Source organism: Penicillium odoratum (genome assembly GCF_028828045.1).
Source record: "Penicillium odoratum strain IBT 22623 chromosome Unknown utg000004l_segment0_segment0, whole genome shotgun sequence".
NCBI lineage: Eukaryota > Fungi > Ascomycota > Eurotiomycetes > Eurotiales > Aspergillaceae > Penicillium > Penicillium odoratum.
In genome coordinates, this window is record NW_026643146.1 from 1,801,197 (window position 1) to 1,814,385 (window position 13,189).

The 13,189-nt window shown below is 45.0% G+C and overlaps 5 protein-coding genes across 5 annotated transcripts; 3 read left to right on the forward strand and 2 right to left on the reverse strand.

Annotated features, from left to right (window-relative positions):
* Positions 1-1,177: 1,177 nt before the first annotated feature.
* Positions 1,178-1,546, reverse strand: N7520_004946 (uncharacterized protein; the record flags this gene model as incomplete). Its single annotated transcript, XM_057138880.1, has 1 exon — positions 1,178-1,546. The coding sequence occupies one exon, from the start codon at positions 1,544-1,546 to the stop codon at positions 1,178-1,180; it is 369 nt and encodes a 122-aa protein (XP_056997087.1).
* Positions 1,547-3,097: 1,551 nt separating this feature from the next.
* On the forward strand, positions 3,098-3,383 carry N7520_004947 (uncharacterized protein; the record flags this gene model as incomplete). The annotated part of the gene is made up of 2 exons (XM_057138881.1): positions 3,098-3,314; positions 3,364-3,383. 2 exons carry the CDS (start codon positions 3,098-3,100, stop codon positions 3,381-3,383), a joined length of 237 nt encoding a protein of 78 aa, XP_056997088.1.
* Positions 3,384-7,995: 4,612 nt separating this feature from the next.
* Positions 7,996-8,214, forward strand: N7520_004948 (uncharacterized protein; the record flags this gene model as incomplete). Its single annotated transcript, XM_057138882.1, has 1 exon — positions 7,996-8,214. The coding sequence occupies one exon, from the start codon at positions 7,996-7,998 to the stop codon at positions 8,212-8,214; it is 219 nt and encodes a 72-aa protein (XP_056997089.1).
* A 387-nt stretch (positions 8,215-8,601) lies between these two features.
* N7520_004949 (uncharacterized protein) lies at positions 8,602-10,041 on the reverse strand (the record flags this gene model as incomplete). Its single annotated transcript, XM_057138883.1, has 1 exon — positions 8,602-10,041. One exon carries the CDS (start codon positions 10,039-10,041, stop codon positions 8,602-8,604), a length of 1,440 nt encoding a protein of 479 aa, XP_056997090.1.
* A 1,621-nt stretch (positions 10,042-11,662) lies between these two features.
* On the forward strand, positions 11,663-12,210 carry N7520_004950 (LysM peptidoglycan-binding domain-containing protein; the record flags this gene model as incomplete). The annotated part of the gene is made up of 3 exons (XM_057138884.1): positions 11,663-11,785; positions 11,847-12,018; positions 12,104-12,210. 3 exons carry the CDS (start codon positions 11,663-11,665, stop codon positions 12,208-12,210), a joined length of 402 nt encoding a protein of 133 aa, XP_056997091.1.
* Positions 12,211-13,189: the final 979 nt, after the last annotated feature.

Genomic DNA, 13,189 nt, shown 5'->3' on the forward strand with positions numbered 1-13,189 from the left:
CAATTTTCGTCTAATGATATTATAGTAACCAGATCTCATTTCAATTTTCCGGTTCTAAAAGTTTCCTAATCCCACGGTCCCAAAACTGAATTGAAGAATCCTCTATGTTGAGCATGATTAGCATTACTTGATTGGGTTGCTTTACTACGCACGAAAGGTCAGGACGATCACGCGCTAATCCTACTTAGATTTATGGCGCTAGTCCTGATTAGCTCTATGAAAATCGACTAAACGGAAACACCACGGTTATCCCTCACCAGCACCACACATAACCATGATCTTTCCGCTGTCCCCCTGAATTCCACTATATCGGATTGTAGATAAAAGGTTTCTCAATTTATACTATAACAAGTATGGTTTAGCGTCAAGTGTCCTTACGCCTCTCCATTGATGCGTGGTGGTATATAGTCCCCCGTCCCCCCAGCCCAACTTGTATTACCTTTCTTCTCGCCCCCTGTAAGCTGTAGCTGAGGCATTTTTGTTATTGATCCAGATTACCCAGCCGCTAATCTCCGCCAGCCTTCCCCCCGCGTGACTCGTTATCACCTATGCACACTTCCCTCACCCTCTTGGTGCTTTTTTGGGCTCTTACCTGCTTCCTTATCAGGTCCTTTCTCTAGGACCCTAACAACAGCGAACGAATTTATACTAGAAGCAGATCCATAGATTTACTACAGGATAGAACGAGAGGTCTGGCAGCGCCTTTACTGTCCACCGAGGCTGACTGGAATCCGACGTGGGCTTACCTGATCGAACGAACTGTCCCAGCCGCGAGCCAGTGAATGCCAAGTCCACGAAAATTACTACATGATCGGCCAGCTCCTGGCTCTACCATCAAATTCGCCATGCCAACGGAACGCTTGGTCGGCATCATGATTGATTGGTACAGAGGACGAGGTGGCGGCACACGATAACAGGCCTCCTACTGGAATATCAGCGTCACATTTGTTACGGATAACGAGGCAGCCTACAAAGGCAGGGGTACCACATATCTAAATTTGCAATTACAATGAACTGGAACGTCAAATTCGCGCCAAATTGGAAGTCTCGCAATTAGCACATCCGTGTGCTGGGAGGGGTTTATCGTGTTGGGGGAGGCTTCCTAGCTGTCTTATTCTGTGGATATAGGTTCTAGAAGGATGTGTGCTTCATGGCCTGCAACACTACATGTAGCCCTCTATGGACCTCTGAGTGGCCTCGACTTCCTTCCGATTCCCTCAGCAGCATCCCAGTCTCCCGGATAACATGTGTACTTCTGCTTTGCCCGAAGTCTGCGTGAAGCACCGAGCTGAAGTATCTCCATGCTGCTAGAAGCATCCTTCTTGCCTTCTACCTCATGACATTCAAATGGCGAGCCGCTAATCCACCCTGGCGTGTCATCCAACGCTGAGATCTCATCTTCTCGGTATGTGATAAGCAGCGGAGCCTTTTTCGTAGGTGCTGAGCCAATCCTCATCATCGCAAACTTATTCATCGTCTCCGTCCACTTTAGTAAGATAGTCGTATAGCTCGCAATTGACAGTATTGCAATAAGGTAGATAGCCATTAATGTCGAAATAGCAATCATTCCGCCTAAGGATATACTGGGCACTATCGTATCTTGTCTAATATCAGAGTATACTGTCACCGACCCACCGCCTAGGGGGCCCTTGACGCGGTCTATCTATACTTCGTTGGTAAGGAACAGGCCACCAGTGAATGCGTTGTTGAGCGTCGAAACATTCGTTCTATTTTGACTATTCAGTATCATTAGCCAGCTGAGAAAAGAATCCAAGTCCCGCCTGGTGCCCGCTGGGTAGGCCCATTCCGCGATCAGGTCGACAGTAGGGTAAAATATCGTATATAGGAGATCCCAGAGAGGCGGCAGCGAGCAAAAGTGTACATCCATCACGTTAGTATGGTTCACAAACTCTGCATCGTTCAGTACAGTTGTATATGTTGCCATCTAGGAGCTTGGGGATGCAAATATTGCCTATGCTATGGTAAGGAGGGGGCTAGGGTGTACCAATCCTTTGCTTTTGGAGCCACTTCAACCCTTCGTGGTAGCGAATTGATAGATCATCAAACTTGGCCTAATTAATACAATCCCACTGCTTCCTAAGTCCTATCCGGAATCCAGCCCAATATCTTGTCTTGAAACGCTGAGCATGCTAGGGATATAGCTCAAATATTTTCTGCTTCAGAAGATGCTATAGGAAGCTAGATTTGGAGGAGCAAATTTGGCCTGAAACGACCACCAAAGAATCGATGTCCGCTTTTTAATATGATCAATACATGAAAAGTTGTCAAATACCATATGACTGCTAGGGTATGGAACTTCAAGGACAATCTTCTCTGCTTTTTGACAAGCCCTTAAAAGCTGACACTTATCGTGGACGATTCCGATGTCTACACTCTTATCAAGTCACGCGCTGCCATTGTACAGTTCATCCCGAAACTGCTGCGGCAACCTATACTCTTCAATTGCCAAGACTTTCTATATTATATATAGAATAGCCCCAGAATAGCGATTGTCCTGTATAGTCACCCATACAGTCGTTTTCTTTTTTAACTTCATGACATCATGTCTTGTTACTTTATGAAAAAAAAAAAAGACATGCCGTGGTAGTTAGAACTTTCTATATGAGTGCAAAAAGTAAGTCAAACATGAGGAGCCAGAGTAGGCCCTAAGAATATGGCAAGGTGTCACCTTCCTTTGCCATTCCGCATGCAAGTGACGATTTGGGAGCCAAACAATCTAGCTCCACGAAAAACAAACGAAACAAACATGATGCCAGAGTGGGTCTTGCTTGATCCAATGGCTATCGATCTTGGAAGCGAGATAAGAGATACGAAATACGAAATCCGCCACACGGGATATCCATTGGAAGTGGAGCTGGGCAATATGGAACATGGTAATAACAACACCGTAGGTTTTTTTGCAATAAATTAGGTAACAAGGTCAAAATTCAGAGGCGCTGTAGGTAAGGTCAAGAGTCATTCTCTTAAGAACCAAGCTTTCCCACTCAGTCTTTCCACTTCCTCTAAGAAGCTCAATGGTATCATGCTCAAGACTCTACGATCACTCCAGATACAGTTCCCTCACAAAATAAGAATCATGGGCCTCAGTAACTTTGCTCTCATTATTATCGTGCTTGTGGGTGCCCTTGCCTCGGTCACCCTTGCGGCAGCAGTATTCGGCAGCCTCACCACTCCTCGGGAATCTACTCTGTGGTCCCCACCCGCGGAACAGCAGCAATATATGCGAAAGGCTAGAGACATATATCGAAGCCTACTTATGGAAGAAAACGGAATCAGATACCCAAATTCTCAAAGTAAGTTTATTCTCCTCTCAAGATTTGCCCTATATTAACCATTTACTAGGGCTAGGGCGGAGCGGTTGACGAATAGCGATAGAAATCTGATGCGGGAAAGTGTCCAGACACAAGAGTTACAAGAGTGATTGTGGAAGCACGGCGTTGAGATTCTACGAACAATAGGGTTACAGGATTCATCACTATTTTTAACCGTACATTTCTTTTCTCTGTATCCTCCACGGTTTATGACCAGGGAAGAAGACACAAGAGCAATTTTGTTGTAATATGAGGCTAGCGGAGATCAGAGAAAAACCGCATCATCGGACACAATTCCCGAAGTGCCTATGCGGAGAACACTTGGATTCGTACAAAAAGCATTCTGTTCTCCTTACGAAATCCCAACAGAGCATTCTCTTTTCTGAACACGACAATTTTCACTTGTCTGCGGGCCCCCTTTCTTACTCCGAGTTGAGAGGCAAGATTAATTTGCTCCCAAGAGCTATATGCAGGCAACCATATTACATTCGCTTTATGTGTATGTGGACCGTACCAATTCTCGAAACCAATTTTGGAGCCTAGGGAAGCCTTATGGAAATTGTTATTTTCTCACTCTTGGCATATTCGAGGATGTGCTTGATCTAACCTTCTTGACTTCTTGAGGTCCTCCCTATAGTAAGGACGCACTGCGAAACACACTACCCACGATCCGTAGAAGCTTTGTCGCAACTCTCTCAATCTTGGCCAATGCACCATTATAAGAAGCGCCGTTTCCCGTACACCACATGCACTTGTCTTCCCCTTGGGACTGAAATTGCTTCGCACATGTCGGCAGCCAGGAAAAAGGCGTCCGCAGTTGTATCAGAAGAAGAATATTACCGTAACAGCAAGCTATACAGTCACCTTGCCGAGGGATAAGGTAGAAGTAGTGTCTATCTTACAAAGGTTTCCCTTTTCCGAGATGCTCCATCGATGCCCCCACTTAAAGCATTTAATGCCGCGAATGAATACTTTCTCCCTACAGAATATGGTTTGGGGAAGGGAAAGGGTATTGAGGCGGAAACATCGCCAGATCATTCGAGATAAGCGACTAATAAAGTGTAACTTCAAGGATCAACGCCAACGGGAGTGGGATTAATGTGAACTGAATAATCTTCATGAAACCTCCAATTATGGCTTTGGCACCGCGCCAGAAGATCATACAAATTGCATGTAAACTATTTGCCTAGTGAAATTTCCCGACAAAATGATCAAATTCTACTCTATAATTTTGTGATCAGAGTACGCGGTGGTCTTTCATTCTAAACTCCAGCTTGATGTAACTAATTGAAGTTACTCACCCCCGCGGCCCAACGACAATGAACCACAAGTAAGATCAGAATTGTCCATGAACTCGCCCCTGATGGATCTAAAGATGTCCAGCCATTCGGGAGGCACGATTTCATCATAAGGGAAAAGCTCATAATGAAGTTTCTCTCCAAAGTCACCTAGGTGCCATGAATCTTTGTAGAAATGTAACGCCAGGGGGTAGAGAAGAAATATGAGACGCGCTACAAAATCCCTTGCCTGAAGCAGCTCCACAAAAGCGTCCTGGAAGGAACTAGGCCAGAAATACATCGATGGGTTCCTTCCGTTATTTTTTTTTTCATCATACATATCGACCAGAGATTGGACAGTGGCCATATACGCTTGATGATTCGGCGAGGAACCTGCATTGGTCGTCTCAAGTTGATCAAGTATTCGTGATCCGAAACTAGCGGGGTTCGTTAGTGAGGTCCCGATTAAGTTGTTGAATATAGGGGGCTTACTAGTGCAGTTTTGAATTTACATAATTTCTTTTACTGATATTCTGAGGACCCTCGTTCGAGCCCTCAATTTCTCCAGCTTTGCTCGCTGATGAGCTAATGTCCGGATAAGATAAGTTGGCCTCCATGTAAATAATTTTACAGCCATGGATAAGACTCTTGATGTGCATGACCTCGCACAGATAGCTCGAGGGAGTTGAGAACTGATGCCGCGCCATTACGAAGAGCATGATGAAAATGGAACATACCAGGGCGGGTTGTGCTGTGGCTGCGGATATGTGATGGACTATTTTCGAAAGCTCCGAGCAGGCTTTTTCATGGTAGCTCATCGCAATCATTATCCAGAAACTTCTTTGATTGGGCTCGATATATGCTTTGTGAAGGGCAGTGAATGACAAAAGGCCATCTAAAGCGAACGTCTCCTTCATAGCATTTTTGGGTACCGTGACATGCCAAAAATTGTGAGTGGGGTCGTTGTCTTCTGACTGTATCAAGTTGTCGGTATCGGTGTAATAATGATGCAGTAGGTTTGCTTCTAGGAGTCGGGTGGTAGAGAGCTGATCTCGAATCTGGGGGCTTGAATCTTCGATATGATTCTCTTGTAGCTTTAGCCGAGATGGTAGGCGCCTATAATGGCAATTAAACCGGCGGTGCGTGCAGAAAGAACATGCTGGCAGCTTTTCATCACACTGTGCCCGAGAAAGGACGTCAGAAGATATTTCTTAGAGTTATCTTTCCTGTGTAGACCTGAAAGAGAATCAATTACCACTTGCAAAATTACATACCTTAATATGTCTTTCCTTACACTCGACGCAGCCATTTTTTGACTTCTTGTGCGGACGTCGATTTGACATTTCGGTGTGAAGATGTGGAGTGGAATAAAGCGGGAATAAAATGAAGAAGCATCAATGAGAAAAAAGGAAATACGGAATTTTTCGTATGCACGGGCCTGAATTAGATACCGAAGTTACTCCCCCAACAGCAAAACTTAGTATACACGCCTTACGGAAAAAGAAGTTTGTACCTTAGCCGATTGACTAGTGACGTCGCAAAACACGGAATATGATTATTTTTGATTAGTCTTTTGTTCTAATGTTTTAGCTTCAGGTGTGTAAATACTAAATAATATGAGGAGCACGTGCAAGGAAAATTTCGCCACTTATATCGCGAATAGTACGAAAGAAATACGTTAGTGGGTCCACAATCCCCACCGTGAACCTGAAAGTATGCTACTGGCTGCCTCCGAAAAGTGAGTCGAATTTTAAGTTAATACGTCGAATTCCTATTGTTTTCTGGTGGGCCTTATGGAGTTTTAGGTCCGTTGAGAGTGCTATATGTAGTAAGTGAATTAATTTCACCAATCAACGTTATTGAGCCTGGATAGATGCGCATTGATGATTCTTTTGAAGACATTTCATCCGCTTCTGATATATTATTAAACTGAATTACAGAGTTTAGCTTAGACTAACCATGATAGTTACTGACTTAATATTAAGCCAATAGTTGGGTTCACAAAATTTACTGCTTTGTTATTAGACTGTGCTTCACGGCCACTTTCGATCATATTATTTTTCAGCACTAGGAACGCTTAATTACTTTAGTAAGTTATCTCAGTAGCACATCGCTTGGAGACTGGCATAAAACATCAGAAATAGAGGCCTATAAGGCGCTACCACCATGTAATTTGCACTTGTTAGTATCCACTGGAGTGACTTATAAATAGTTTCATAATTGAAAAAGGAGAAAACACGCCTTTTGATTTTCAAAGGATATTGTTTTCACCTCAAGACCACGGATTTCGCTCGCAAACGTCTTAAAGATGAAATGATATTTCCTCTCTTTCATGAAGGAGCTTTCAAGATTTATGCTAAATCTCAAATATATTACTGCATATTAATATAAAAGGGTGACTAGTAGGCTAGAGTCGGCCGTCTGATTATACATACCGATTCTTCTTTTTCCATTGGTAAAGTAAGACGCTATGTACTAGATAGATCTCTAGTTTCAAAGATCTCAAGAGATAGAGGGAGGAAGTGTAGTCGAAAGTATCCCTTAATGTGTTTCTAAGTCAAAATAATATCTTGTGTATTATAGCTTGGTTAACAGTTTGCTGTAAGATCTTTAGAGATCCGCTAATTGGATTGGTATCCGTCACACTCTCCTCGACATATGCCTTTTCCCCTTTTAATATATAAGCTTTAGTGGTATATACCTCGAGACATCAAGACAAATGCTTGCAATCCCACTATTGTCAAGTTCAACAAGGACAGTGGAAAGCCATCAGTAAATTGAGAACATATCCAAGGTCAACTCGCCAACGACCGAATCTTTAAAATTCAACTTATATCAACTTTTTTGGAATGGCTTTGCAACACAGGTGAGCAAACCAAGTACGGTGGTCTAGGATTCATCCCATTTATTACAGGCTGGACGCGCCCGGACGTAACATGGTGCGCATGCGTGTTTGGTTGTAAGTACTTCGACTTAAATCCTTCATAAGATAATAATAATCCGAAGCTACTACGGTAAGCAGGGGATACGGTAACAGCAGGTTTTGAAGTTCCCTGGGATTCTCAGAATGCAAATCTAAGCAACTTCATCGCGAACGCTGCCATCATATTTGGTTCATATGTAAACACGGAGCTGGTGGCTTTACTGTGATCAGCGGGAAATGGCGTCAAGGGGGTTTAGATTGGTGGTGGTACTTCACAATAGGAGGACTTTAATAGAAAAATAGCTGTGCATATTGCAGAAGCCAGTCAGACTGTAAGGACTACCTGCGCACCGTGGTCGTTGAATCTACTAACTTTGCCCCTTTTCTCCATCAAAGTGCTAGTGTTTTCAACTACCTCAAGATATTACAGACCACTAATGCCTGGCAGACGCCCAGTAACTCAATGGAGGCCATTTGTGACGCTTTCGATCGGAATGTCTGGGAATCTGTATTTTCCAACGCAGCCCAAGGAACAGCGATGACAGGTCCTGCCAAGCCGACTGGGTTATCCAGCTGGGAACTGCGGACTGCTTGGTGCTATTGGATCGATAACCACCTCGCAAAGATTGGGACCAATGTTGGCTCTCGGTTGAACACCGGGAAAACCTACCTAAAGCTTTGACTACGGGTTCTAATCAGCTAGAATCTCGATTCATTACCGCGTATATGGGCAGCAATGGGGTAGCGAGCGCTAACCAAATGCGCTTTTCTCGAGCAGCCAAATTTGGCTCTACTCCCCTTCCAGGCACTGCGGGTAATGTTGTCGCAACGAACAGCATGTACGGTACGTGGCGAAATAATGGCCTAAGGCCTTGGGAATATGAATGGAGTGAGCGAGACTCTTAAGTATTAAACACAACCTATACCAGTCAAGTGAAATATCAAAGAAGTCATTTTATCATCATCTGAAATCATTGCGATTGATCTTTTCTTTGATCCAGTGTCTTCCAATGGTCTACGGCTGTAAATGACGCGTGAAAACTTTAAAGCTAGCTAATCCATTTAATTCTCAGCCCCAGCTAGTAATATTTGTAGGCATCATTGCCAGCCTTCCTGCTGTTTCACGCATTCCTGCGCTCCGCAAAATCTTGTATATTCGGTAGTCTCCACGTTGGTCTTGAGGCGAACCGAAAAAGTTGCTTTCCAACGCCTCATCTGTGACTTCGTTTCCGTCGGCGAGGAAGAAAAGCACACCAGGCCCAGTGATGAAATCCGGACGGTCAAGGATGACAAAGAAGGTATGGTATGGATCCCTTCCCGTTGGAACTTCAATCTCGGGCTCATATCGCGATTGCGGGAAACTCCGACAGCCTTGATGAAGCGCTCCTATGGCTATCTCTGGCCGAGAGTTGATGAGATCCCGGTGCGACGCTAGGATAGCAGTTAGGGATTGATCCGCTGAGAAGAACTCGAAGTTGAGTGTCTTTCCCGGAGGAAGGTTGTCGAGAATCGCAGCAGTAAAGGCTTTGGCGAGTAGAATGAGCTCTAATCCGAGTCGCTTATAAGGTAAGGCGATGTGAATAATGTACTGAAGATCTGGTTCGGATATCGCGGCTGTATGATTCGACTTAATGACAATAGCACCATCGGAGGGCACTAGTACATCAAATTGGTTAGGATCCAACGAATCAGCCTGGAGCTGTAGCAATTGAATCATCTCCGGTGATAGCGGTTGATTAGATAAAGAAGGGTCTCCCTCATCTTCATTCAGACCATAGTCGAAATCATGCCCGGCCACATCACTCGCACTTCGAGTCACCAGGGAACTTAGTTTCCGGCAATTGTCATCCACATTTCGGCATTTTCTCACGACAATTTCTTCTCTCTCGGAGTATACTTGATAATCAGTACTGATAATAGAGGGATCAAATCCATACCGTATATCGGAATCAATTCGAGAGGAAAGATCAACTTTAGCTCTAAGCGGGAAACTCCGATTAAAATTCACCCATAGCGGACCAGATTCAGTTTCATACTGGGGTATGAATGAATCACGGAAGCTATAAGATACCACCACTAGTAAAAACCCTTGCAAAAGCATATTGCGGTGATCGGGTGCCACTTTTGCGATACCTGGAAAAAGTTCTCCTCCAGGAAGATTATTCTTTCGGTGAAAAATTTCCCGTCTTTGATGCTCCACACAGGCGAACACATCAGGCTGGGGGGCATAGATCTCATATGAGCAAGCTTCATCGGGATAGGAAGATTGCATCGAAGAGAGATATCGACAGAGAGAGATGTAATCATCTTCTGAGCCTTCTCCAGAATCCAAGCCTATAGGGACGGTGCTGTAAACCTGGATGGCGAATTGTGGAAGATGAGCTGGTAAGGCTTCCGGGTTGGTCTCTTCGAGTGTCATGAAAATCGCAGGTTTCTGTGCGTGGTCTCGGTAATGTTGGGCAACCCATTCAGTACGCGGAGTCTGCCGCCAAGCTTTGATTCTAGCCATTGTGCTGTATCTATGGTGGATGGAGGGGGGTAATAGGATAAATAGGCGCACTCTGCTGAAAACATGATTGTGATACTAACCCCCTCCGGTTAGTTATGATTAGTAATATGCCGCAACGATTTTGACCATTCATCTAGTTATGGATCACATTAACCACAATCAAAACAAATTGAGTGAATTCTCAATGCCAATTTAGTTTGACCACCCTACAGCTTAAAAAGTATTGGATGTCGGGCGGGAGAGGGGAACTAGGACTATAAACAACGACGCACGGGCACGCACAGAGACCGGTGGCGCTAAACTTTACTTGGTATAGCGTAAATTGCTAGAACTTTGCATCTGCAATCCAATATGGTGTGGGTAATCCAGAGGGACAGCGATAAGACCATGGTTGTGCGTGGTGGGGTGAGGGAGAATCGTGGTATTTCCATAAAGGCGGTTTTGTCGATTCGAATAGGACTAGTGCTATATATCCAGCTAGGTTTAGCGTGTGATTGTTCCGATATATACTATATACCCCGGCGGCTCTATTATGGCGAGAATCACTGATTACAAGTCCGGGCAGATGTCTTTACACAATATTTCGGCGAAGGTTGGAAACAAATTTCGATGAGATGCAGGAAGAAATTGGGGGTCATGCGCTATATTAGACCCCTGAGGCAATCAATGGTGGCAGGGATTGAAAGAAAGATGAAACCCCGATCCCTACCCGCATAAGATCGCGCCTTGGCGATTTATGGGCCAGCTTGCTATAGGGTCTAAGACCCTGGTACTCCGCCCACATGAAGTTCGGAAAGGAGCGGATTTTAATAGCGCCCCTGCCAAGGTCTTGGCTTAACACCCTGTGACCAGATGATTCCAGTGTTACTGCCCAGTTTATATTAGTTATCAAGGCTAACAGGGAGTTGCATCTCTCTTCGTCCATAGACCTCTCAATCATCTCGCTTAGAGCGTTTCTTGGTTAAGCTTGCGACCCTGCGACTCTGCTCGGCCAAATGGTCCTCATTCTGTGTGTATGTTCGTACTTGGCACTTTGATCTCATAAAAATATTTACGGTCTTCCATTTATCTCACAATTGCCTTTCTAAAATGTGATGATCCGCTTCTTACGCTAGTCATTGATACCTATTGGAGTATATGGGGTCAGCTGACCCCATCCGTTTGTCAGTGCGTGCATGTCTTTAGCTAGATCTCTCTCTCTCTCTCTCTCTTCCTCTCCTCCATACCTCTCGGAATACAGATCTTGTCCCCTTCTTCTGTTTCCACGCTACTATGTAGCCCTTTCTTCCCCTGGGCAGCAGATCAGCTGCCGACAATGCAGTATAATAATAAGCGTGGTAATCTAACACTAAACTAGGGACTTGAGGGTTTCATCTAGTCCGGAAGTTGTCGCGAAGTACATGATGTAGTAAATCGAAGTCAAACCTGAGGGTGTACTTGTACTATCTTCAGATTTGCCAGGGCCCCAAAAATAATATAAGAGGCTCTATAGAGGCCCTGGTTTGATATCAAAGAACCTCATCGTGTCTAATCTACAGGTATGGGCCTCCAATTTTTGAACAGCAGACATTTGGCGCTGACAATTTAATTGGTTGCATATTCCAGATTCAAGCTCACGAAAATGCACTTTCCAGCTTTTCCCGCCGTCGGCGCATCCCAGCAATGGCAGCTCTCCGTCGATAATCTGAAGCGGCTCAATTCCGGTATCACCTGCCCCAATCTCGATACGAGCAAGCTGTACTGCGTGATTGGCACCGCTACGGATGAGTAGCACCAAATCGAAAATCGCAACAGTTACCACCAAGGCTTCAAACACCACTGAGACCGCCCCGACCAACTCACCTACTATGCCTGGGACTGCAGCCAATTGTGATAGCTTCCACCTGGTCTTATCCGGTGACCAATGTGACACCATTGCTGCCAAGTACGGTATCAGCGAAGCCCAGTTCAAGAGCCGGAACAGTAAGGTTAATGACCGTATGTCTTGATCTACTCTTTCTATCCTCACTCTGTGACCAGGAGTTGGATCCACCCTGTTTAGTCAAAATCTAATATCTTTCAGAATGCAGAAACCTTTGGCTGGACTACTACGTCTGCGTGCACGTTCCTGGCGCAACCAAAAATTCGGCACCCAAGCCAACAGCTGATCCTACGGGCCCCACGCCCTAGATGCCGGGGATTGTCAGCAACTGCAAGGCCTATCATCTGACCAAGGACGGCAACAGCTGTTATTCAGTCCATACGGCCGCAAAGATCACATTGGCTCAATTTTGTTCTTGGAATACCCAAGTTGATGCGACGTGTGGCAACCCGTGGCTGGGATATTATGTTGGTGTTGATCTTTAAATCTGTCAGTCGCAATTCATGTTGCCACTCAATTATAGCAAAACAGGGAAACGGATCAGAAAGCGGTGGTTAGCAGTAGGGAGAAGATTGGATGATTGAAGTTATGAGACACTATACTGCCGATAAACTCCAAATCATCACATTACGTCGCACTGCAAGGCTGTGCCAATATTTTCAAGAAAAGGTGCCTAAACTAGTTTCTGGGTATTCCCGCTAGGACTCCCAACCCCAGGTCGCATTCGGTGGGGCTGTTCCGCTAGCATGAGGGGCTGTGAGATGCCAAGAGGCCGAATGTTTCAGATGAAAACAGTCAGTCCAATAATTCCCCCCAAAGCTAGACTATACTGGGTCGGCGCGACTCAGCCTGCTTTCAACTTGCTCACTTGTTGGGCAGCCAAATTGACGGCCGTGCGCGCGCTCCACCAATTAACACATGCCCTATTCGTCTTTAAATTTAGTCTTAAAGTTACACGACTGGTTTAAAGGCGACCTCTCGCTAATATCAAACCTTCCCCAGTCTTGGCTCTTCTACCTTTAGATGTCGATAGACGCGATACCCTTGATCTCGCTACGGGATAAGATATCCGACCGCAGAAACGATAACAACCTATCTGGCTGGTTAAAGGCACGGGCGCTTCATGCATGGAGACTGACTGTAGCTAGTGGCGCAATAGCCGCTATTATCATCCTGCTGATCAACATAATCACCATCGCCGTAATTTGTGCCAAATATCCGATATCTGGTAACAGTGTGGCATTTTACACCGGAAGTTGCGAAACCACGAAGAAGGTGACCACGGTC